General features: G+C 39.4%; 1 protein-coding gene across 1 annotated transcript; it reads left to right on the top strand.

Annotated features, from left to right (window-relative positions):
- The first annotated feature begins 531 nt into the window (after positions 1-531).
- DRG1 (developmentally regulated GTP binding protein 1) lies at positions 532-22,875 on the top strand. Its single transcript, XM_077761563.1, has 9 exons — positions 532-665; positions 1,533-1,656; positions 3,529-3,704; positions 9,480-9,549; positions 12,374-12,523; positions 14,417-14,567; positions 15,933-16,100; positions 16,364-16,486; positions 22,560-22,875. The coding sequence occupies exons 1-9, from the start codon at positions 624-626 to the stop codon at positions 22,657-22,659; spliced, it is 1,104 nt and encodes a 367-aa protein (XP_077617689.1). The 5' UTR covers positions 532-623; the 3' UTR covers positions 22,660-22,875.
- The last annotated feature ends 1,096 nt before the right edge of the window (positions 22,876-23,971 follow it).

The following is a 23,971-nucleotide window of genomic DNA, read 5'->3' as shown; positions in this document are numbered from 1 at the left end:
AAATATAGTTTTGAGTAACTGAAAAGGGGCATTTTCTTTTTTCAAGAGGGCGAGACAGGCTTAAGATCAGTCTCGATTCAACCTAGGAGGCCGAGGAGGCCGCCAGTGTCTGTTGCTGGGTATGAAAAGGGGGCCTTAGCACCCGTAGGTGCTGGTGAGGAAGAGGAGTAGATGGCTTGAATGAGCTTTTCACTCACAGCGGGCGTTCACGCCCAGGGTCGGAGGGCTGCGGTTCTGACCGGCAGCAACCAGAAACCACTATCACACACCACGCGCCGGGGGCCAGGCGCGAAACAGTACGTGGGCGCAGGTCCGGCGGGGCGGGGCCGAGTGGCGCGCGACCCTCCGCGCGCTCGGGGAGGTACAGACCGGGTCGGCCTCTCTGGCCCCCTCTCCCCCGGGCTCTATGACACCGCGCTGGCTCGCGGGACGGGGCGGGGTTGATTAAAGGGGAGGAGAATACTCCAAGCTGTTACATCTCGCGGTGAGTCTTGCGCGAAGTCTCTCGCGAGAAGTAGGAAGTACCGCGCTTGCGCGGTGCAGGAGCGACTGGTGGCCTTAGCAGGTCCGCAGGCGGTTGTGTGAGGGGAGAGAATCACTACGCCCCCCCGTGACTCGCCACCATGAGCAGCACCTTAGCCAAGATCGCGGAGATCGAAGCCGAGGTAATGGGCACAGCTGGCGCTTCACTCTCCCTCGGAGCGTTCCTTTTTCGGCAGCGTTGCACTTGCCTGTTGTACTCCTTTCAGTCGCGTCTGGACCGGGCCTGCGTTCTCCGACTCCTTTCAGCCCAGCCCCATATTCCCCGACTCCCCTCAGCCTCCGCCAGAGCCCCCTGACTTCCCTTAGCCCGGGCCCGCGTTCCACACCCTCCCTACACCTTGGTCGGTACCCCGTTCGAGTGTTCGGCTCTTCTCAGAACATCGTTCCTCTCAGTTTTACTTTTCTGTGATCAACACTGAATCCTCTCCCTCTCTGTGGTCCAGCCTTGACCTGCTCACGTACTTCAGTATATTTCTTCAGCTCTCAGTACCCTTCTCCCTTTCCCTCAATTTCTACTTGAGGGCCGAATTTCCCGGAGTATTGCTCCCGGGAATGGATACGTGATAACATCTGTGGTAGCTGTTGATTCCACATGAATTACTGTGTGATTGTATTGTCTGAAGCGCTCAGAGCTCTTTAAAATCAGGAAAGTGGTGATCCTATATCAGGTACAAGCATTGGAAAAGGAACCCACAGCTAAGTTTTAGTCTGATTTATGAATGCTAATTGTAATGACCTTGGTCATGTCTTCTTTTTGGACCTCAGTTGTTTGCTCTGTAACGAAGAGAATGGTTTGGATAATGAAGAGAATGGATTTTTACACACACACACACACACACACACACACCACCTTTTCTTAAAAGTCTGACTAAAATGGATATACTGACAGTGGCATCTGGAAAAAATCAGATTTGAGGGAGCATTCACTCTGGATATTTTACCCCGTGGGAACCGCTTCTGATTTATGACCTGTGATTCCTCCCTTACAGATGGCTCGGACTCAAAAGAACAAGGCCACAGCACACCATCTCGGGCTGCTTAAGGCTCGCCTTGCTAAGCTTCGTAGAGAACTCATTACCCCCAAAGGTGGTGGTGGTGGTGGGCCAGGAGAAGGTTTGTATTTTTCTTCAGTGTTGGTTGTTTTGTTTTTGGTGTAATTTCTATCAAAATAATATAGGTATATGGCTTAAAAATAATTTAAAAATTTCTATCAAAGTAGGTGCTCCTGGCTGGCTCAGTTGGTAGAGTGTATGACTCTTGATCTTTGGGTTGTGAGTTTGAGCCCCACATTGGGGGTAGAGATTACTTAAAAATAAAACCTTAGGGGTGCCTGGATGGCTCAGTCAGTTAAGCATGATTTCGGTTCAGGTCATGATCTCACAGTTTGTGGGTTCAAGCCCCATGTCAGACTTTGCGCTGACACTGCCGAATGTGCTTGGGATTCTTTCCTCTCTTTCTGCCCCTCCCGTGCTCACTCACTCTCCCTCTCAAAACACATAATTTAAGAAAATAATAAAGTCTTTAAGAAAAGTCTATCAAGGTAGATTTGTATTTTCTAATCCTAAACTCTCGAACTGTGCTTATTTAAGTTTGCTGATTTCAAAGGCAAATGAGTATTTCCTAAGTAATGAACGAGGGTTTTATGTATATCATTTTTTTAATGTTTTATTTATTTCTGAGAGAGAAAGAGAGACAGCGAGAACAGGGGAGGGTCAGAGAGAGAGGGAGACACAGAATCTGAAATAGGCTCCAGGCTCTGAACTAGCTGCCAGCACAGAGCCCGACGCGGAGCTCGAACCCACAAACCATGAGATCATGACCTGAGCTGAAGTCGGTCGCCCAACCGACTGAGACACCCAGGCGCCCCTGTATTATCATTTTTTTTAAAGTTTATTTATTTTTTTGTAATCTCTATACCCAGTGTGGGCCCGAACTCATGACCCCACGATCAAGAGTTGTTTGCTTTTCTCAGGATATAAGCATAACCTATGGCCCAGGAGTTCTTCCAGGGGCATGCCTATCAAAAATGAATACATATAGTTACCAAAAGAAATGTACAGAATTGTTCCTAATCCCAAACGGAAAACTCCCAGATGACCATCAACAGCAGAATAGTTAAGTACATTCTCATATATTGTATTTATAAAATGGAATGCTATACCATAATGAGATCAACCCAAATGGGGTTGATCTTTTGTTAGAAATCAGAGTGGCAGTTATTCTTTTGTTAGTAATAACAGGATTGGGGGATGAGAGGGCTTCTGAAGATGGTGAATATGATTTCTTGTTGTGGATGCTGATTACTTAGTTGTGTTTGCCTTGTGATAATCAGACACTTTTCTATATGTATCTTTATGCTTCAATAAAAGAGTTGCATGCTTTTCTGACTGAGCCAGACAAGAGCCCCTATATATATCTTATATTGATCCCAGAAGTTTTCATTGGCTTATGGGAATATGTACATGCATGTATCAACAAAATAAAAGGTAAGGAAATTGGTGCAAAGGGAAATGTAGGTAGGAAGAATAAGTTGAAGCCAAGAGAGATAAGGTTGGGACCAAAAATAATGTCATAAAGTCTACACTTCCTAGAGGAGGGCCATAAATTTGCCTTTGAACTTGTTGGTAGCCATTAAATAAAAAGAAAAGAAAACCTAGTCAGTCATACAGTTCTTAGAGTTTGTAGGACAAAAAAGAAACCCATTTTTTAGATCAATTATTATGTAACTTTTGAGCCTAAAATACTGTGGGTGCTAGAAATGTATATTACAGTGAGGAATAAAGTCTCTAAATAAATGCTCCATTAAACAGTGTTCATTGCTCTAGAGGGAATTTTGTGTGCCTAAGTTCTAGAAAGGTAAACTGTAGAAAGTTGGAGAAATATGTCCTAGATGGATAGACTACCAGAATGTGAAAGGAATTACCTGAATCTCAACATTTCAAGAGATAACTTTTCTCTTCTTTTTGATATTTATTGATATTTTAGGTTTTGATGTGGCCAAGACAGGTGATGCTCGAATTGGGTTTGTGGGCTTTCCATCAGTGGGGAAGTCAACACTGCTTAGTAACCTGGCAGGAGTATATTCTGAGGTGGCAGCGTATGAGTTCACTACTCTGACCACTGTGCCTGGTGTCATCAGATACAAAGGTGCCAAGATCCAGGTGAGTCAGGCCTGCAAGCCACAGAAGGGAAAACATCCAATCTTTCATTCATTTATAAAGCACTTATGGGAAGCTCTGTGTATGCCAGGTCTAATCTTTGATTTACTAGTCCCTCTCTGTCTAGCAAGGGTGATAGAGTCGTACATACAGACAGTAATACAGTGGGATAGTGCCTGTCAAAACATATAGGAAGAAGGGACTGGTTTTTCACCTGAGGATATTGGGGGAAGTCTGGGAGGACTGAAAAAAAGCTTCATGTGGAAAATGACAATGGAGGGTGCCTTGGTGGCTCAGTTGGTTGGGAGTCTGACTCTTGATTACGGCTTAGGTCATGGTTGCATGGTTCTTAGGATCGAGCCTCACGTAGGGCTCTGTGCTGGCAGCATGGAGTCCCCTTGGGACACTCTCTCTTCTCTCTCTCACTCTCACACTCACTCTCACAATAAATAAACATTAAAAGAAAGAAGAAGACGAGGAAAATGACAGTGGAGGTTGGTCTTGAAGTTCGAGTAGATTTTTATCAGCCAGAGAAGGTAAAGGGCAATTTTAGGCAGCCATAATGGTAAATAGTTTGTTGTGGTACAAGCTTAGGTGTGAACAGGAGGGGTAGAAACTGAATCTGGAAAAATAGGTTGGAACTGAATTATGAAGGTCTTTATGTGCCTGCTAAGGAAGTTGAATTTTATCTTATATGTAGCTAAGAACCATCAGAAGCTTTAAAAACATGAGAAGAAATAAGATGATAAAATCCTTTTTAGAAGATAATTCTTGTCTATGAGGCCTAATGAAGTTGGTGTCCTGACTTTTTCTTAGATAGATGAAGAGTCCCATTGGGTATGAAAGAAGATGTATGTAAATGTATTTTTCTTGTTGGCTGCACAGCTAAGAAAGCGAGATTCTGATTCTTTTTTTTTTTTTTTTTTTTTTTTAAGATTCTGAATTCTGCGACGTTGAATCTAGGCTGGAGGTTCCCTGACTTGCTTGGTTCACAGCATTCTTAGTGTCTCAGCAATTATTTCTTGACACCTTTTCTTGTCCCAGTAATTTTTTATGGTACTCCAGGCCAAATAAATACCTAATGGTTCAGTTTGTTAGGTCCAAGTAATCTGAATATTTATTTCCTTACAGCCACAGTTATTTACTGATGGGATGTGTGTACTATTGTGTATCACATAACTTCTCAAACCATGGCATGAGAAGAGAAGGGCTAAGTAGCTCTTATTCTGATATACTCAGAAGCCTAAAAGAGATGTCAGTGGCATCTCATCAGGGAAGAGGTTATTCTAGAAGCTGCCAAAACTATGATTATCAATAAGACTCTGAAACCAGATGGAATGAAGCAGTGGTCCAGGTATGCCCTATGCCCAAGCATCCTCATTCTTATTTACGTACATTTGGACATGGAGTCCCAGAAAGATACATTTCCCAACATAGTCTTTGCATGGGCACCATTTACTATTAAGAATTAAAAGGTGGGAGATTTCTGGTTAGGTGCCCACAAAGCATTTATTTCACTGTCTCTTGACCTTTTAGGTTTTTTCCCCCTTTTTTGCATGATGCTTTCTTTTCTGCCTCTGCACTCTAGTCTTTTTCCTCCCCTTCTGACTTTCTCCAGAAACCAAGTTAAGGAGTATATAACAGGATTAAGATGACTGCCCTCAAATGTTTTTTAAATGGCTGTTTCGTGGCAGATCATTATTTGTGACTTCGAAGGGAGAGGTGTACAAAATTAGAACCATTTACTACTAAGAATTATAAAGAGGGAGATTTGTTTTTTTTTTCTTAGGAAGGATGATGTTTTTAACAGTAAAGGTACCTCCTGAGGCAATGAATTATTGTGTCTGAAGGTGTTTAAGTAGTGACTGAACCACTACTTACCAGGGATGTTCGAAAGAAAATTGATGTATCACATAGGCAGAGATACCCTGCAGAGTGAATGTTCAGTTTTTAAGATTATGGGGCTTATTTTTACCTTGCTACCTTGCTAAGGTCCATAGCACTCTTGTTTTCCTATGTATATAATTGATTTGCATATTGATTTGAGTTTGAATTAGTTTAACATTGAATTCTTAAAATTCTACAGTTTCATGATTTAGAGAAATATTTGTTCTTATCTCTTGGTTGTATTATGAAACTCAGATATGTCAAGCATGGGTTATTTTATTGAATGAAATTTGGTTGGCATGTCTACAGCCGTATCACCCTGGATGTGCCTTGATACTGTCTGAAATTTAGTTGCCACACTTAAATGGTTCACGGTAACTTTAAAAATATTTCCCTCTGAAGAAAAGCTAAAATTAAGTTGTTTTTACTTTTGTAGGGCCTCAGTGAATTTTCCCTGTGTTTAGCTGCTATAGTTAGAAAGCTTGTGCTCTTCTTTCAGTGTAATATTCTCTCTTTCAGATGGTCTTTTATATGATATTATAGCCATATTCTAGGTTTAAGAGTTTTAGATCATCCAGATGATTTTTCCTTTTGAGTTTTTGGTAACATCCGCTAGATTCAGTATATCTAGTAAAGCCTTTTCGTGATGTTATATATATATATATGCAGAAAGAGATTTATTACTAAGTGTTAAAAATAGATTATAGACTCTTGGGAGAGTTGAAGTAGTCTCTAGACTTAATTTCTAGAAACAACTGATGAACTTTTTCTTTTTTTTAAACTTCTTCATTGAAATATAATTTACATACAATAAACTAGATAAAGTATACAGTTTTTTAAGTTTTGACATAGCTATATACTGGTGAAAACATCACCACAATCAAGATCATGAACATAACCAATCCCAGAAATTTCCAAACGCCCCTTCCCTCATGGTCCCTTTCATCTCCAAGCAATCACATATTTATATTTTGTCCCTGCAGATTAGTTTACATGTTAAGTTTTATGTAAATAAGACCATGTGTAAATATAAACGTACTCTATTTTTGTTACCTTCTTTCATTCAGCATAATTATTTTGAGGTTCTCTTGTTTCATGCACACTGATGCCCTTTACGTTAATATCATGCATAATCACAGAAGACTTACCAGGGATAGATTAATATTGGTGCAGTAATCACTAAACTACAGACTTCATTCAAATTTTTACCAATTTTCCCACGAAATAAATGTCCCTTTCATCCCATTGTGCATTTAGTTCTTTTTTGTTATTCTCCTGCTATCTGTAATAATTACTTAGTCTTGTTATTTAAGACCTTGACACTTAAAGAGTACCGATTACTTGTTCTGTAGAATGTCCCTCAGTTTGGGTTTGATATTTTCTCATAATTAGACTAAGGTATTACATATTTTTGGCAGGAATGCCCTGAAATGATGGTGTGTCCTCTGCATCTTATCATGGAATTCATGATGTTATATGTTTTAAATGCTGTTGTTGACCTGCATCATTTGGTTAAAGTGGTATACTTTAAAGCTATTATTTATATTTCTTTTTTAAAAAGTTATTATCTTTCTTTTTGTAATTAATAACTTGGGGGAGGTACTTTGAGAAGATACAAATGCTGTTTCTCAAACTTGCCCACTCATTTTATTTTATTTTATTTTATTAAAAAGATTTTTAATGCTTTTATTTATTTAAAACAATTGTTTTAATGTTTTATTTATTTTTCGGAGAGAGATAGAGACAGCATGAGCAGGGGAGGGTCAGAGAGAGAAGGAGACACAGAATCTGAAGACAGGCTCCAGACTCTGAGCTAGGTGTCAGGACAGAGCCTGATGTGGGGCTCAAACCCACGAACCATGAGATCATGACCTGAGCTAAAATTGGATGCTTTAACCTACTGAGCCACCCAGGCGCCCCTGTTTTTAATTATTTTTGAGAGAGAGAGAGAGAGACAGCATGAGCAGGGGAGGGCCAGAGAGAGAGGGAGTTACAGAATCTGAAGGCAGGCTCCAGGCTCTGAGCTAGCTTGTCAGCACAGTGATTGTTTATTTTTCTCTTTCCTACTGCATGTTTTCAATTGGAATTCTATTTGAAAGAGCTTTTCCTTCTGTCTTAATTTTTCAATAGTATGTATCAATGTGGGCCCATGGGTATTTACTTTTTGGATTATAATCCAGTACTGCCATTATTTTATTACTTGTATTGTTCCAGTTTTGACAATTAGGAACTCCTTCAGGTTAGCTCCTGCATTCTTTCCATAAGCCCCCTCTTTTTGAGAATACTTAGTTTTTGGCGAGACACGATGTTCCATGCTAATCTTAGATTTTTCCCTGCTCCAGCCTTGAAGTCAACCACTTCCAAAGGAGCTATAGTTTCTTTTATTGGAAAATGTTTAGAAATCAAGATCTGGTGTGCTCATTACTTCCCATGTAGCCTTGTTAATCAAAGTAACTAAGGGTTCCAAGACAAGGTTGATGTATTCAACGTGCATTATGTTTTTTGAAGAGAGGATAGCTCTTTTGTATATTAGAGAAGGTAACAGTATTTATTATGTAGTCAGGAATAGAGAGGAGATTTGAGTAGGTTCTTGAAAGGAAAAGTTGAACTGTCTAAACGCCTCCTGAATTCTTTTTCATTGTGGTTTATTTAATGTGAAGTATGCTTTTATAATGTTAGATAGGCTATAGCAAAGGCTAGGTTTTTTTTGTTTTTTTTTTTTTAATGTTTTATTTATTTCTAGGAGAGAGACAGCATGAGCAGGGGAGGGTCAGAGAGAGAGGGAGTCACAGACTCTGAAACAGCACAGAGCCCGACGCGGGGCTCGAACCCACGAACCGCGAGATCATGACCTAAGCGAAAGTTGGACGCTTAACCGACTAAGCCACCCAGGTGCCCCTAGCAAAGGCTAGTTTTAAATGATGTTTTGATGAGCTGCAACTCTGTTCCTTGTCCGCTTATGTATATGATTCCGTATTGGCCATACAGTGGACCTTTGGTATTTTCAGATATTATATATGCTCTTAACTGTTCTTGGTGGACTCTTAAGGGCTTATAACTAATAGTTTGCAATTTTGCTGAGGTGGGTATTTGATTTGTGTGCTGTGAAGTTGGTTTTTATGTTCTCATCATTAGGTATATATAGTATGACTTCTGTGAAGTTTTACTTCAGTTTCTGGGCAGTTGAGCAGTCATTTTCAATTGGGAACACATGAGAGTCACCCATGGAGCCTTTAGAAGTACAAATCAATATGTGAACTCTACTTTGCCTTTCTAAATTAGAATTTACAGAATGGGGCTCGGATATCTGCATTTTAAAAGGTTTCACAGGTGACTGTTATATGCTCATCTAGGTAAGAATGGCTGCAGAAGTTTTTGTGAATTGGAGAATTCGAAAGATTTGCAAAGCTCTAAGTGTATCTTGTGACTGTCAAGATGCAGCTATTATCTACAGTAAGGAATTGGTGTGGGGGCTCAACCTTCTGAAAAGAAGGGGAATATTAGGAGATACTAATGCACAATGATGAGTTTGGCCCTCAAAATGTGAGTTATTTTTTTAATTTAAATTTTAGTCAACATACAGTGCAATATTGGTTTCAGCAAATTGAGTTAAAATCTTGACTTGGACTATGATTTTGGGCAAATCACTTAACCTCTATGAACCTCAGCCAGTATCTTTGTCTCAGGGTTGTTATGCATTTTAAACTAGTTAAAGTATATAAAAAAACTTGTTGACATTTGAATGCATAGTAAAAGTAATACACAGCTCATAAGGAAGATTAGATTTGAATCTTTTATATTTTGGATACTTGAAAAATAAGTTATTCTTTTTGATCTGTTCAGATTTTTGACTGTTTTTTTTCTTCTCCTTTCCTCATCCTAATTTTGCAGCTCCTGGACCTTCCAGGTATCATTGAAGGTGCCAAGGATGGGAAAGGCAGAGGCCGTCAAGTCATTGCAGGTAAGTGGTCCAGGGCTGCCATCGTTCTGGGATATCATCCCTTTATCAGGTACTGTTGCTTTAGATGGGGGCTGTTAGACTTAGAGATTTTACTACAATGAAGGGCATAGTTTTACCTGACTTCTTACTGGAATAGAATGTCAGAACCTGAAGAGACCTCAGAGAGTAACAGTCCAGATCTCCATTTGAGGAGAAAAACTAAGGGCAGGAAAAAGTGCTTCAGTCCAGTGTAACACTGTTTGTGGCATACTCAGAAGGTTTCAGAACTAGAACTCAGGTTTCCTGACTTCCACCCATGGCTTTCCTTCTCTTATGTAAAGTAAAATGTTACAGGGGCACCTGGATGGCTCAGTGGCTTAAGCGTTGACTTCTGCTCAGGTCAGGATCTCATGGTTTATGAGTTTGAGCCTTGCTTCAGGCTCCATGCTAACGGCTCGGAGCCTGGAACCTGCTTCGGATTCTGTGTCTCCTTCTCTTATTGCCCCTCCCCTGCTTATGCTCTGTCTCTCTCTCTCAAAGATAAACAAACATTAAAAAAAAAAAAAGTAAAATGTTATAAAAGGCTAATCATAAATTACAACAGTCTGCTACTCTACCTCTCCTCACCCCCACTGTCATTCCCCATTGTCAAATATTGTCACTTCTTCAACAGTTCCTTCTGTTTTTTACCTTCATTTTTTTTTAAGTTCATTTATTTTGAGAGAGAGTGGGGGAGAGTGCACACATGAACTAGGGAGGGGCAGAGAGAGAGGGAAGAGAGAGAATCCTTAGCAGGCTCTGCACCAACAGCACAGAGCCTAAGGTGGGGCTTGAACTCAAGAACTGCAAGATCATGACCTGAGCTGAAATCAAGAGTTGGTTCCTTAACCAACTGAGCCACCCAGGCACCCTTACCTTCATATTTTTAAATATTATGCTTATATTGTAATTTAACAATGAATTTTAGATGTCATCTGTTATGGTTGAGAATTAGCTCTCTTATACTCTGTACATCTTTTCCCATTCTTTTTTTTTTAAAGATTCTTATTTAAAAATTTTTTTGTGTTTAATGTTCATGTTTAAGAAAGAGAGAGAGTGTATGCACGCATGAGTGGGAGAGCAGAGAGAGACAAGGGACCAGAGTTTTCCGAGGCCAGTTCTGTGCTGACAGCAGAGAGCCTGACATGGGGCCATAACTCAGAAACTGTGAGATCGTGACCTGAGCTGAAGTCAGATGCTTAACTGACTGAGCCACCCAGGCGCCCCAAGATTTTTTAAAGTAATCTCTACACAGTGGGGCTTGAGTTTATAAGCCCAAGATTAAGAGTCGCTTTCTCCACTGATCAGGCTAGCCAGGTGCCCCCCCACCCCTTGTCTTTCAAAGAAAGTATATCACAGTTTGTAGTTAACTTACTAATCGTAATTTAGATTATTATGTAATGAATATGTAACTTTTGTTCAGTGCTAAGATAAGTAGTGTATTATGACTTGGCTTCTTTTCTCGAGTCTGTTTTTGAAGTTTGTTTTTCACGGAGTTAGTGATTATTTCTCTATTTGTTTTGCTTTTATTTTCTGTGTTTGCTAATATTTTTCAAATATTCTAACAGATCAAATGCTTATCATCAGTATTTTTCTACATACTTAAATATAGCTCTAGATATAGTTACTTATTTCATTCTTTCCCCACAACCCTGACACTACTGTCCTGTGCCCTGTCTTGCTTTATTAAGTAACTTCCTTTCACAGTGTGGGGGTTGAACTCACAAACCTGAAATTAAGAGTCACATGCTCTAATGACTGAGCCATCAGGCACCTATCTCCTTGCTTTAATCTGGATTGGTTGCCTTCTAGATCAGCAGTATTCTGAATCTATGCTCACTGGTATGGTAGCTCCTAGGCATGTGTGGTTGTTGAGTGCTTTAAATGTGTCTATTGTGATTGAGGAACTGAATTTCAAACTTTTTTCATTTTAATTGGTTTAAATTTACACAGCCTAGGTGGCTAGTGGAGTCTGTATTGGACAGTGCAGTACTAGACTTTTTTGCATGGCTGTCATCCTGAGACTTTTCTTCTGTGTTCTTGCGTGGAATCCCCTTTTTCCTAGAGTTGGTGTTCTTTTTGGGGTCATTTTTATGTTTTGCTGAAGCACATTCTTTAGTCAACTACCAGAAAAAGCATGAATCGATAGGTAAATTTTTCTGTTTTTTCATGTTTGGAAGTGTTTTTATTTTATTACCTCTATATTGAATTATTAATTTTAACTATTTATAGAATCATGTTAAACGTTATATTCGTGGATGAATATCAAAAACATTATGCTAAAGTAGAAGAGTCAGGAACAAAAGACTTTATTTTTTTATTTGATTTATATGAAACTTTATTTATTTAAAATTTTTCTNCAGAGCCCGATGTGGGGCTCAAACCCACCCACGGACTGTGAGATCATGACCTGAGCTGAAGTCGGATGCTTAACTGACTGAACTACCCAGGCGCCCCTTTAGAATTCTTACTGTTTAAAATCTTTCTAAATTTTTTCAGGGATTTAGGTTATTGCTTGGTTTTTATCTTCATTCTGACTTGTTTTTCTGCTAGTGTGTCTAGAAGTGAACACATCTTCTAGGGATACCAGGAGAAAAGGCATACATTGCAAATTAACTTCTAGGATAGAATTTGGTAATTTTAAGAACTTCTTTATATTAACAGGAAAAAAAAGTCCTTTGTCTCTTAATGAAACTCTACACCTCCCAGTCCGTACTCTAATTTTTGCTCTAATTTTTGAGCATTTGGCTTAGTTAAGTCTTTAGTGAGGTTTGCTTGGATATAAATTATTTTTTCCATTCTTCAGTGGCCCGAACATGTAACTTGATCCTGATTGTTTTGGATGTCCTGAAACCTTTGGGGCATAAAAAGATAATTGAAAATGAGCTGGAAGGCTTTGGGATTCGCTTGAACAGCAAACCTCCCAACATTGGCTTTAAGAAGAAGGATAAAGGAGGCATTAATCTCACAGCCACAGTAAGTGGAGGTGATATGGGTGGGGCAGGTTGCTGAAGGGACTGGGGTGGAAGGATGTTGACATTTGGAAATTACCTAGCTTCTCCTAGCACTAACTGAGGTAACACAATGGCCTTGTAATGACTGACAAAGTAGGGCAAGAATCAATCTCAGACTTAACTTTGCAACTTCATTTATTCTTTTGGGTTACTTATTTGGTATGGTATGGGAGTATAGACCAGTCTTAATGCTTTCATGAAGTAGATGGCTGCTAATATCCATTGTTTTTATTCATTCAACACAGATTGATAGAGTGCCTACCATGGGCAAAGTGTTGTTTTAGGTCCTTGTTGGGAGGGAGGGAGGTTGGAAGAGGAAGCAAAATAGACAAAAATCTCTGTCCTTATGTTCTGTGTCGAAAAGTAACAAACAAAATTAATGAGTCCATACAGTATATTAGATGATGACAAAATTAAACTAGGAAAAAGAGATGGAGAGTGTTGGTGGGGTTAACAGTGGAGGAGATGAGAAGTGGTTGATTGTCAAAAGATTTTGGAAGTAGCTGGTAGGAATTACACCTGGATTGGATGTGGGTTGTGAGAGAGAGAACCATTAAGATTTTTTTCCTGAGTTGGAAAAATAGATTCTCAATATAAAAATGGTTGTAGTTTGGGTAGGATAGGATTGGAGGGAAGGGGAAGATCAGGATATTCAGTTTGAGATGCTAATGAGATACCCAGGTATTCCATCAAATAGGCATATGAGGAATTATCAAGGCTGGGGGTATAAATTTGGTGGTTAGCAACTCTAGAGCCATGAGCTTAGCTGAGATCACTAGGAAGTGAGTATAAATAGAAAAGACATTCAAGGATTGAGCCTCCCCCCCAACTCCTACCCCATGATTATAGATTGGGGGTTAGGAAGAATCAGCAAATAAAGACTTCTTAGGCAAAGAAGGAGGAAGACAAGAAGAGTTTGAAATATTGGAAGCCAAGTAAAGTAAAGAAAGTGTTTGTTATTGGAGGAGTAATCAATCCTATCCATGCTGTTTGCTTCTAAGTCATATAATTGAGGACTGAGAATTTCCTACAACATTTAACAGATAGAGGTCTAGATAATATGACTAGCATAGAGTTAACCTGTCCTGCCCAAAAGATCTTTCCCATTTTCCTGTCATAATTGTATTTGAGCATTTCATACACTTTCTGTATTTCTTTGCTAAGGTTGCCATAATAAAGTGACATAGATTGGGTGGCTTAAAAACAGAAATTTATTTTCTCTTAATTCCAGAGGTGCTAGATATCTGAGATTCAAGGTATGAGTAGGGTTGGTTTTTATTTCTGAGGCCCCTCCTTGGTTTGTAGATGACTGTCTTCTCCTTTTGTCTTCACATGGTCTTCGTTCTGTGTGTCTGTATCCTAATCTCCCTTTCTTGTAAAGACATCAGTCACATTGAATTAGGTCTCATCCATATGAAGTCATTTTAAGTGATAAACCCTTTCGAGTTTAAGCTAGTTACTTACCCCTATCTTTAAACCTAACGGTCACCTTCTGGTAGATACTAGGGTTAGGACTTCAACATACGAATTTGGGTGGGAGTGATTCAGTGTTTAGCACCTTCATCTGAGTTTGGAAAGATGATTAGTTTTTAATTATTTCCTAATAAAAGTCAGTTACTCTCATCCAGGGTAACAGACTTCAGAAATGAACTTGCACCTTAGCTAGGATTATCCAGGTACAGAAATAGGTACTCCTCAGAGATTTTTTTTTTTTTNTTTGGATGTCCTGAAACCTTTGGGGCATAAAAAGATAATTGAAAATGAGCTGGAAGGCTTTGGGATTCGCTAGAACAGCAAACCTCCCAACATTGGCTTTAAGAAGAAGGATAAAGGAGGCATTAATCTCACAGCCACATGCCCTCAGAGTGAGCTGGATGCCGAAACTGTGAAGAGCATTCTGGCTGAATACAAAATTCACAATGCCGATGTGACTCTGCGTAGTGATGCCACAGCGGATGACCTTATTGATGTGGTAGAAGGAAACAGGTACTGACTACATGTACAGTCTGGTGCCTGAGTTTGAATTTGAAACCTTGTAGTGGAAACAACATTGGATTATGACTCTGGAAGACATTGATTCTAACTGTGGCTGTGCTAGTATCTCAAATAGTTGGCCTTGGTTTTGTTAGTTGTAAATTGAAGGGTTGGTTTTAATTTCTAACATCCTTCTTTGCTTTGAAATTTGGTTATGATGGTCAAATTCCCCATATCAGGTACCTGCTGTGAACTAGGCTGTCCCCTAAGCTGTGTCGTAATAGTGGAAGGAAGTAGTTCACAATCTGCTCTCCCAGAATTAATCCATCTGAGAAAGCCTGAAGGCCATCCTATAGAACTCAGCATGCTGGCTGTATCTGTTCTCTCTAAGGGTAACCTAAGGATATGTAGCTGAAGCCCTATTCCTTGAAAAATTACTATTATTAGTATTTTAAATTAAAGAGTACTCTTTACAATTTTTTTTTTAACATTCATTTTGGAGAGACAGTGCGCGAGCAGGGGAGGGGCAGAGAGAGAGGAAGACGCAGAATCTGAAGCAGGTTTCAGACTCTGAGCTGTCAGCACAGGGCCCAAAGCGGGAACTGAACCCATGAGTGGTGAGATTGTGACCTGAGCTGAAGTTGGACGCTTTACTGACTGAGCCACCCAGGCGCCCCAGTATTTTAAATTAAATAATAATTTAAGCTACTGTTAACATTTTTCCTGGCATTTGAGCATAATATTTTTTAGTTGCTTTCCTGTTCATTTGTTTCTATTTGTTGGATGGGATTTATTTGATTCTCATTTGAAAACAAGCAAAGACTAATTCTTTGGGTTAGGCATTGTAGAAGCTGTTAGGCATGAGAAGTTGTGGCTTGCTATTAGCTGTCCTATTGATTGGACATTAGGATTGTGACATTGCCAGATGTTATGCTTTTAGTTAAAAATTTATCATGAAACATATAATTTAAAAGTATACTTACGCTTACAATTCATAAAACAATTTTGTGGGAAGTTGATTCTGAGACTTGCCCAGGAACTTCTATCTAAGAAGTGACAAAGCTGGGAGTAGATTTAGTCTGTGTGGCTCCAGAGCTTGTGTTCCTTCCACTGTAGTATGATCTCTCAGGCTGAGCTGCATGGCTCAGACTAGGGCCTGAGTTTTGTTACTTCTCAACTCATAGTTTAGTTTTTGGACGTTTGGCCTCATTTTGGTAGGAAGCCTTTCATTAGGGGGATTGAAGGGTTGATCTTCCTCATATGATGCCTTTTGAGAAGCTCTGATTTGGGGTCCTGAGTGAGGGGATACTGATAATTACACTGAGAGTCTTGTCAAGGGCTCCAGACTAATGTCTTATTTTTCTTCTATTTCTATAGAGTTTATATCCCTTGTATTTATGTGTTGAATAAAATTGATCAGATCTCCATTGAGGAATTGGATATCATCTATAAGGTGCCTCATTGTGTCCCCATTTCTGCCCATCACCGCTGGAATTTTGATGACCTGTTGGAAAAGATCTGGGATTATCTGAAGCTAGTGAGGATGTAAGTCTTAGTGGAAAGGGTCTTATTCCTGTAGGAATTAAACCAGACTGTCCTAAAATGATACCCTCTGGAACTCATTAACATAATTTGTCTCTTTTTGGAGATATATTAGTTTCTATCATGTGCTAGACCATATTGCGACACTTCCCTCAAGTTGGAAGTTATCTGTGTCAGATCTTCTCAGGGGTGCTGGAGGGTTAATTTGCATTCAGCGCATGAAACATTCCAAGAAGTAAGCAACATCTGCTCCTTCTCTGTTCTAGTTACACCAAACCCAAAGGCCAGTTGCCTGATTATACATCCCCAGTGGTATTGCCTTACTCCAGGACCACGGTGGAGGATTTCTGCATGAAGATTCATAAAAATCTTATCAAAGAATTTAAATAGTAAGTATCATGGGCATGTAGTACTTTCTTTTCCCTGGGAGCTACTGATTCCACTAACTAGCAATTCTTAGGGTAGCATTAAAGAAAATGGGCATCAGGGAGACTGCCGAAATGCATGCTTGGTTAGAACTCTGTAGTGTCTTCCTAAAACCATGCTAAGTTGGAGCAGAAGAGCTCTAGGAGCCTCATCAGGTCAGCAGGGCTGATAGTACAAAGGGCTCTGACTTTCTTCTGTTAGTTCATGTTCCTGTTGGCAGACACAAATGTTAATTCTTCTTGCCAGCATCATACTAGCCTCCAGTGGGTACTGAGACCGCCTCTAAACCTTAAGCATGGGTAAATTTTCCTAAATCTCTTTCATATACTTTTCATTGTTGATCCAGGCTGAAAGAAAAAATTCTAACATCATATTTTGAGCTAATTGAGCTAATTTTAGACTTACAGAAAAGTTGAAAAGTTAGGTAAAGAGTTTTCTTATATTCCTCACCACTCTTCTGATGTACTACCTCGCATAACCATATTATAGTTACCAGAAACAGAAATTAGCATTGGTATAGTAGTAACTAATTTTTAGACCTTATTTGAGATTTATTTACTTAATATTTATTTATTTAAGTTAATCATACACCAAACATGGGACTTGAACTCATGACCCTGAGATCAAGAGTCACATGCTCTTCTGACTGAGCCAGCCAGCTGCCCCTTATTTGAATTTTAATACCTTTTCTACCAGTGTCCATTTTGTGTTTCAGTAATCTATGTGGCATATAGTTGTTATTTCTCCTTAGTCATCCAGTGTTTTATTTTCCCACTAATATTTCTGTAGCCGTTCACTGTCTTTGATGACCCTGGCACATTTTTGAAGAGTGCTGGTCAGTTATTCTGTAGAATGTCCCTCACTTTGGGTTTGTTCAGTGTTCTCTCATGAGTGAAGTGACATGCATTTTTGGTGAGAATGTCACAAAAATTATGACATATCCTCAGTGCATCCTATCACAAGAATCATGTCAGCATATCCTGTTGATAGTGATATTTACTTTAATCACTTGGTGAGGTTGGTGTCGGCTGGGATTCTTTACTGTAAACATAGTATTTTTCTTTTTCTTTTTGTATTTGATAAATATCTTGGGGGAGATACTCTGAGACTATGCAAATCATGTTTTTCTTCCTGCTGATATTAGTACCTATCAGTGGTACTGCAACTGATAGGTAGCCATGAGAAACCTGGCTATTATTATAAAACTTCAACTTTTATTGTAGTGTTGTTTGTCAAATAGTGATTCTTTATTTCCCTCTTTGATTTTATGTTTATTTACTGGAGTTCTGTGAGTTAGAGCTATTTCTTCTCCCCTGTTTATTAATTTAATTCATAATTATATTGGAATGAGCTCTTGGATATTTTTTCGATGGGCTGTAATCCAGTACTACCATTTTGTTACTCATAGTGTTCTAGGTTTGGTGATTAGGAACTCCTTCAGTTGGCTCCTGTGTTCTCTTAGTAACCTGCTGTTTTTTTTTTAAAGCATTTCCTTACTTTTTGGCACTATAAGATGTTCCTGATTCAAAGTGATTTTTCCCTGCACGAGCCCTGGAATCAGTCACTTCTCCAAGAAGCCCTAGTATACAAGATATGTGTGCTAGGTGTGTTCATTGTTAGTGGGCTATATAGGGCCTCTCAGCAGACAGCTAGGAAGTGTATGTATGGATACTAACCCATGCTTACAAACACATTTTTATTTCTGTATCTCTCTTGCCCTTCATATCTATCCACCTATTTACCCACCCACCCATGCATCCTTATCTTAAAAACCATGAACTTAGGGACTGGGTGGCTCAATCGGTTAAGCATCCAACTCTTATTTCTGCTCCGGTCATGATCTCATGGTCGGAGATCAAGCCCCGCATTGGGCTCTGCACTGACTGTGCTGTTCTCTTCCTCACTCTGCCCCACCCCCACTCACGTACACATATTCTCTCTCTCTTTCTAAAAAATAAGTAAATAAACAAAAACAAAGAAAAATCCTTGAGCTTATATGGTTACCTCTGATTCCAGTTCAACACCACAGGGTTTGTTTTAGGCCTTCCCCTTTTTTAAATTTTTAACATCTTTCTTCAACCATGAGAAGCCTGGCTATTAATATAATATACTTATTTAGGGGCGCCTGGGTGGCTCGGTCGGTTAAGCCTTCGGCTCAGGTCACGATCTCCCTGTTCGTGGGTTCGAGCCCTGCGTCGGGCTCTATGCTGACAGCTAGCTCAGGGCCTGGAGCCTGCTTCAGATTCTGTGTCTCCCTCTCTCTCTGACCCTCCCCCGCTCATGCTGTCCCTCTCTCTCTGTCTCTCTCTCTCTCTTTCAGAAATAAATAAAAACATTAAAAAAATTATAATCTACTTATTTACTTAATTCTAGTATATGTATGTAAAGTAGTTCAGAATTGCAACCTATAATCCTGTGAGGAATATTTTAACTAACTGGATTACAGTATCTATGAATAGTTATTTTCAACTTTATGGGTTGAAACTTAAAAAATTGTTTTAAAAATGAAGAAAATAGAAAATCAGGAAGACATGGAAATAATGACATTTTAAAAATACTTTTTTTTGTCTGATTGATGAACGGATAAAAAACATGTGGTATACACACACATGCACGTGTGCCAACACGCACACGCGCGCGCGCACACACACACACTATTATTTGGCCATAAAAAGGAATGAAATCTTGCCATTTGCAGTGATATGGATGAAGCTAGAGAGTATAATGCTAAGTGTCTTTCTCTACCAGAGAAAGACAATACCATATGATTTCACTCATGTAGAATTTAAGGAACAAAACCCAAAGAGAGAGAGAAACCAAGAAACAGACTCTTAATTATAGAAGAACAAACTGATGGTTACCAGAGGGGAGATGAATGGGAGGTAGGGGGATGAGTTAAATAGGTGATAGGGATTAAGGAGTGCACACTTAATCTTGATGAGCACTGGGTGATGTATGGAATTGTTGAATCAGTATATTGTACACCTGAAACTACTATAACACTGTTAACTGACTGAAATTAAAATAAAAACTTGGGATGCCTAGGTGGCTTAGTTGGTTAAGCATCTGACTTCAGCTCAGGTCATGATCTCATGGTTCGTGGGTTTGAGCCCCACATCGGGCTCTGTGCTGACAGCTCAGAGCCTGGAGCCTGCTTCAGATTCTGTATCTCTCTCTCTCTGCCCCTCCCTTGCTCATACTCTGTCTCTCTAAAAAACAAACATAAAAAAACTAAAAGTACTTGTTGCTGATCCTAATAATACTGAAAGAATGAAGACCTTTATTAAGCTTTACATTCCTTTTATCCAAAATAACTAAATTCCATATGCAGGTGCTATTTTTCACTATCTCAGAGCATTATATTTTGGCATATACTTCAATTAATGAAGGAGAGTCTTGCAAAGTTAGATATTTTCCTTTTTCAAATGTGATAGATTTCTAGATAGTTCTTACCTTCCATGGTGCCAGAACGCTATTCTAAGCCTCTAGAGAACTGTAAGTTAACCAGGAAATTAATGAGAAGGGAGAAACATATTTTGGAGAAGAGACCTTTCAAAGCACATAGAATTTTGTTTGGTTGCTATTTTTTTGTTTTCTTTTTTTTTTTAAATTTTAAAGTTAAAAAATTTTGTAATGTTTATTTATTTTTGAGAAAGAGCAGGAGAGGGGCAGAGAGAGGGAGATACAGAATCTGAAACAGGCCCCAGGCTCTGGACTATTAGCAAGAGCCTGAAGCAGGACTTGAACTCACGGACTGTAAGATCATGACCTGAGCCAAAGTCAGATACTTAACTGACTGAGCCACCCAGGAGTCCTTGAAGTGTTGGGGTTTTTTTTTGTTTTTTTTTTTTTTAATATTTATTTATTTTGAAAGAGAGCATGCACATGCTCTGGGAAGGGGCAGAGAGAGAGGAAGAGAGAATTCCAAGAAGGCTCTAGGCTGTCAGTGCAGAGCCTGATGCAGGGCTCGATCTCACAAACCTTGAAATCATGACCTGAGCTGATATCAACAGTCAGATGCTTAATGAACTGAGCCACCCAGGTACCCATGTTTTTTTTTTTTTTTTTTTAAATGATGAAACAAAGAGCATTTTAACCATCTTAATAGAAAAAATTCAACTTTAGGCCTACTAATTATAACATTTGTCCTTGTTGCATTCTGTTTGTGTCCTTGACTACATGTACATGTCCTTTGTTTACTGTGTGTTTTCTGTGTGTTACAGGATTCACATACATCATTTTTATAACTATGTTTTTTGTATTTTTTTGCTACTTCACAGTTTTCTGGTCTTCATACAGAGACCTTTCCCTTTTAATTACTTTAATCTAGGATTAGCAATAATACAGCCTTTCATATATTTTGCTGCATTTCTCTCTAAAAGGGCTGAAGCTGTTTACATTGCCATCAGTAAAACAGGAGGCACTGATGTTGCTACAGGCATTGAATATGATTATTAAAAACTAGTTTTCAGGGTGCCTGGGTGGCTCGGTTGGTTGGGCGTCTGGCTTCGGCTCAAGCCATGATCTCACAGTTCATGGGTTTGAGCCCCGCGTTGGGCTCTATGCTGACAGCTCAGAGCCTGGAGCCTGTTTCAGATTCTGTGTCTCCCTCTCTCTCTGACCCTCCCCTACTCATGCTGTCTCTCTCTCTCAGAAATAAAACATTAAAAAAAAAATAAAAACTAGTTTTCTAGTTTAAGATTATAAAATGGTCACCTTGTATTTATCTTGCTTGTTAGTGCATTGAAAAATTTTATGTATATTTGTTTTACTAATGCTGTTGTATCTGTACCTGTTTTTATCTGTTTATTACAAAGTGAAACCTTGTTCAGTGATTTCTTTTTGGAACATAGGTTTTTAAGAATGTTTTGTTGCAAAGCCCATTTAATAACAACATGGTCACCTTTTTCTATTCCTTGCTACAAAATTCTTAGCCTCTATGAGGCAGGTCTTAATGTCTTGTTCACCAATTTCTATCACTAGGACAACATATTTTTAGTATTGGATACCTATAGGTAAAAATTACCTTCATAAATTCAACAAATCAGGAGAGCGTACTGGTTACGGTGTCTTGGGAGGGAGGAAGAATTTTCCTAGCATGGCTGAGGAGGGAGGTGCTTTATGATTTTAGTAGACCCAATAAAAACGGATATTTAATAAAAGTCTATAACTGACAGTATAAGAATTGGTTTCCAGTTGGAATTATTTCATGGTATTTTTCTATAACCCATAGTTTCTCCTTTTAATTTTAAATTAGTCTTGTAACATTTTTCATTTGTGTTTTTTTCTCTTTGACTTTCCTCATTGGCTCTGGAACAAGAGGAACCACACAATTTCCAAAAGTCTTTGCCACTTTGTAGCTGAAGCCACCATTGTGCCATACTGCTGGGAAAGCTAATGCTTCTGGGCTTAGAATGTGGTCCTTGACTTGGCGGTTGCAAGCCTATAGTTTTTTGTTTTGTTTTGTTTTGTTTTTACAAATCTACACCTTTATTTATTTACTTTTCAATTAGTTTAAATCCTTGAGAGGTACAAGATCACACAGATTCTATGGCCAATGGCTTTAGTAGGAAGGTTGCTTTGGAATTTGGCATGAACCATGCCACTGTTTCCATGAACATGAGTTGCTTTTCCCCAGATTACTCTGGATTTTTTCAGTTTGCCACCAGGAGTCACTATGTTGTTCTTTGCTTTGTACACACAAGCACATCTCTTGCCTAGTTAGAATTCAGTTTCATCTAGAGCACAAATACCTTCAATTTTAAGAAGAGCTGTGTGCTCACTCTGGTTCCAGAGACCCCCGCTTATAGCCAGCAAAAGTGGCTTTTGACCACAGCCTTCCGGACATATCTGTTATTTCAGGAGTCCTGTTCCCAGCAGGCCTCCACAGGTTCCAAGATGATGAAAAGCGGTAAGCCTATAGTAAAGGGCTAGAATGCTAAATCTGAGCAGAAAGGTGGCACCTAGGTAGATAGGGTAGAAGCTAGGTGATTATTTTCACTGACTTTTTTTTTTTTTTATTTCCCTTCCATACAGCGCTCTGGTCTGGGGTCTGTCTGTGAAACACAATCCTCAAAAAGTGGGTAAAGACCATACGTTGGAAGATGAGGATGTCATTCAGATTGTGAAGAAGTGAAACCTTCCCCTCTGCCCATCTGCCGGGTCAACCACAAGAGCTTTCCCCAAGACTAAGCACCCTACCCCAGACCCCTTCTGGCTTTGGCAGCCAGTGGATCAGGATTCAGGGGAGGGAAATGGAGGCACCCAAACTGGAACTTCACTGATCTTAACTTGGTGTCATCTTGTAAATTCAACTGCATAAAGGACCTGGTAGGCCAGCCAGCTATATGCAGTTAATGTGTCATTGTCAGAATTTGTTTTGGTTGGACTGAATGAAGATAAGTATGTACAGTGAGGTAGCTACAGAAAGGGTTATTTGGGAGCTTGGTCTTGAGTGTGAAATGGATAAAAATGTGACTGTAACATCTTATTTGATGTTTAGTCATGGGAAACCCAACTGGATGTGGCCTTCACTCTTCTCAAGTGGCCTTTCACAGATGATACTGGAAAGAGGAAGGATTGATGTAAGTTAACTGATTATTCCCTGCAAGACTAGCCCATGTGGGAGATGGTGTTATGTAGCAGTTGAGTAAAGTTCTCTGACCAGACATAAGATTTTGAATTGCATGGCCACTTCTAATTAGCTCTGAAACCCTTCATAAATTATCCAACCTCTATAACTATCAGTTTCTTCATGTAACATGGAGATGTTAATAGTACTTGTATTCTAGAGTGGAGATTGTTAGTATTAATGGAGATAGTACTTGTCAGATATTTAGCACAGTATCTGGCATGTAAGTACTTAGTGAATGTTGGCTCTTGTCACTGGTCCCTTTCCTTTACCTGAGCAGAGCAGGTTTATGAGTCCATATATGTGTATGTATGGAGGTGGGATATTAGAAGGAAAGGTGAGGTCAGGAATGGCTGGGAATACAGGAATATAAAGGGATTGCCGTGAATGTTGGGAAATTGATTGGCAACAGTTTTTTGTGCAGTAGATTGGGTTAGTGAGAATAATGGCAGAGGGAAGGTGTGGGCATGTACGTATAGAGAAGTTTAAACTAGGTAACTGATTGACTTGGTTTTTGGAGGAAGAGAAGTCAAGAGATTATTTTAGTATGGATTACAGGAATAATAGAGAAGGGTAGCCCTGAGAATATCAGGAAGGGAACCAGATTTGCAGGAAGACCATTTGATTTTAGATTAAGTGAGCTAGAGCTTCTAACAGGTTGTGAGGGCTGAGGATGTGGGATTGCCCATATACTCAGCATTTTCCAGTGCTTGTTTTTCTTGCTATCTTAGTGACAGTTGTTTCCCTGATAGTTTTCCTGGAGCTTGAGTTTATCACTATCCCCAGAACCAGGAGATAAGCCCCTCAGGCCTGGTGT

This window comes from Crocuta crocuta, unplaced genomic scaffold, assembly GCF_008692635.1.
Source record: "Crocuta crocuta isolate KB4526 unplaced genomic scaffold, BGI_CrCroc_1.0 scaffold348, whole genome shotgun sequence".
Classification (NCBI taxonomy): domain Eukaryota; kingdom Metazoa; phylum Chordata; class Mammalia; order Carnivora; family Hyaenidae; genus Crocuta; species Crocuta crocuta.
Note: the sequence above shows the minus strand (reverse complement) of the source record. Positions and strands in the feature narration are given on the sequence as shown.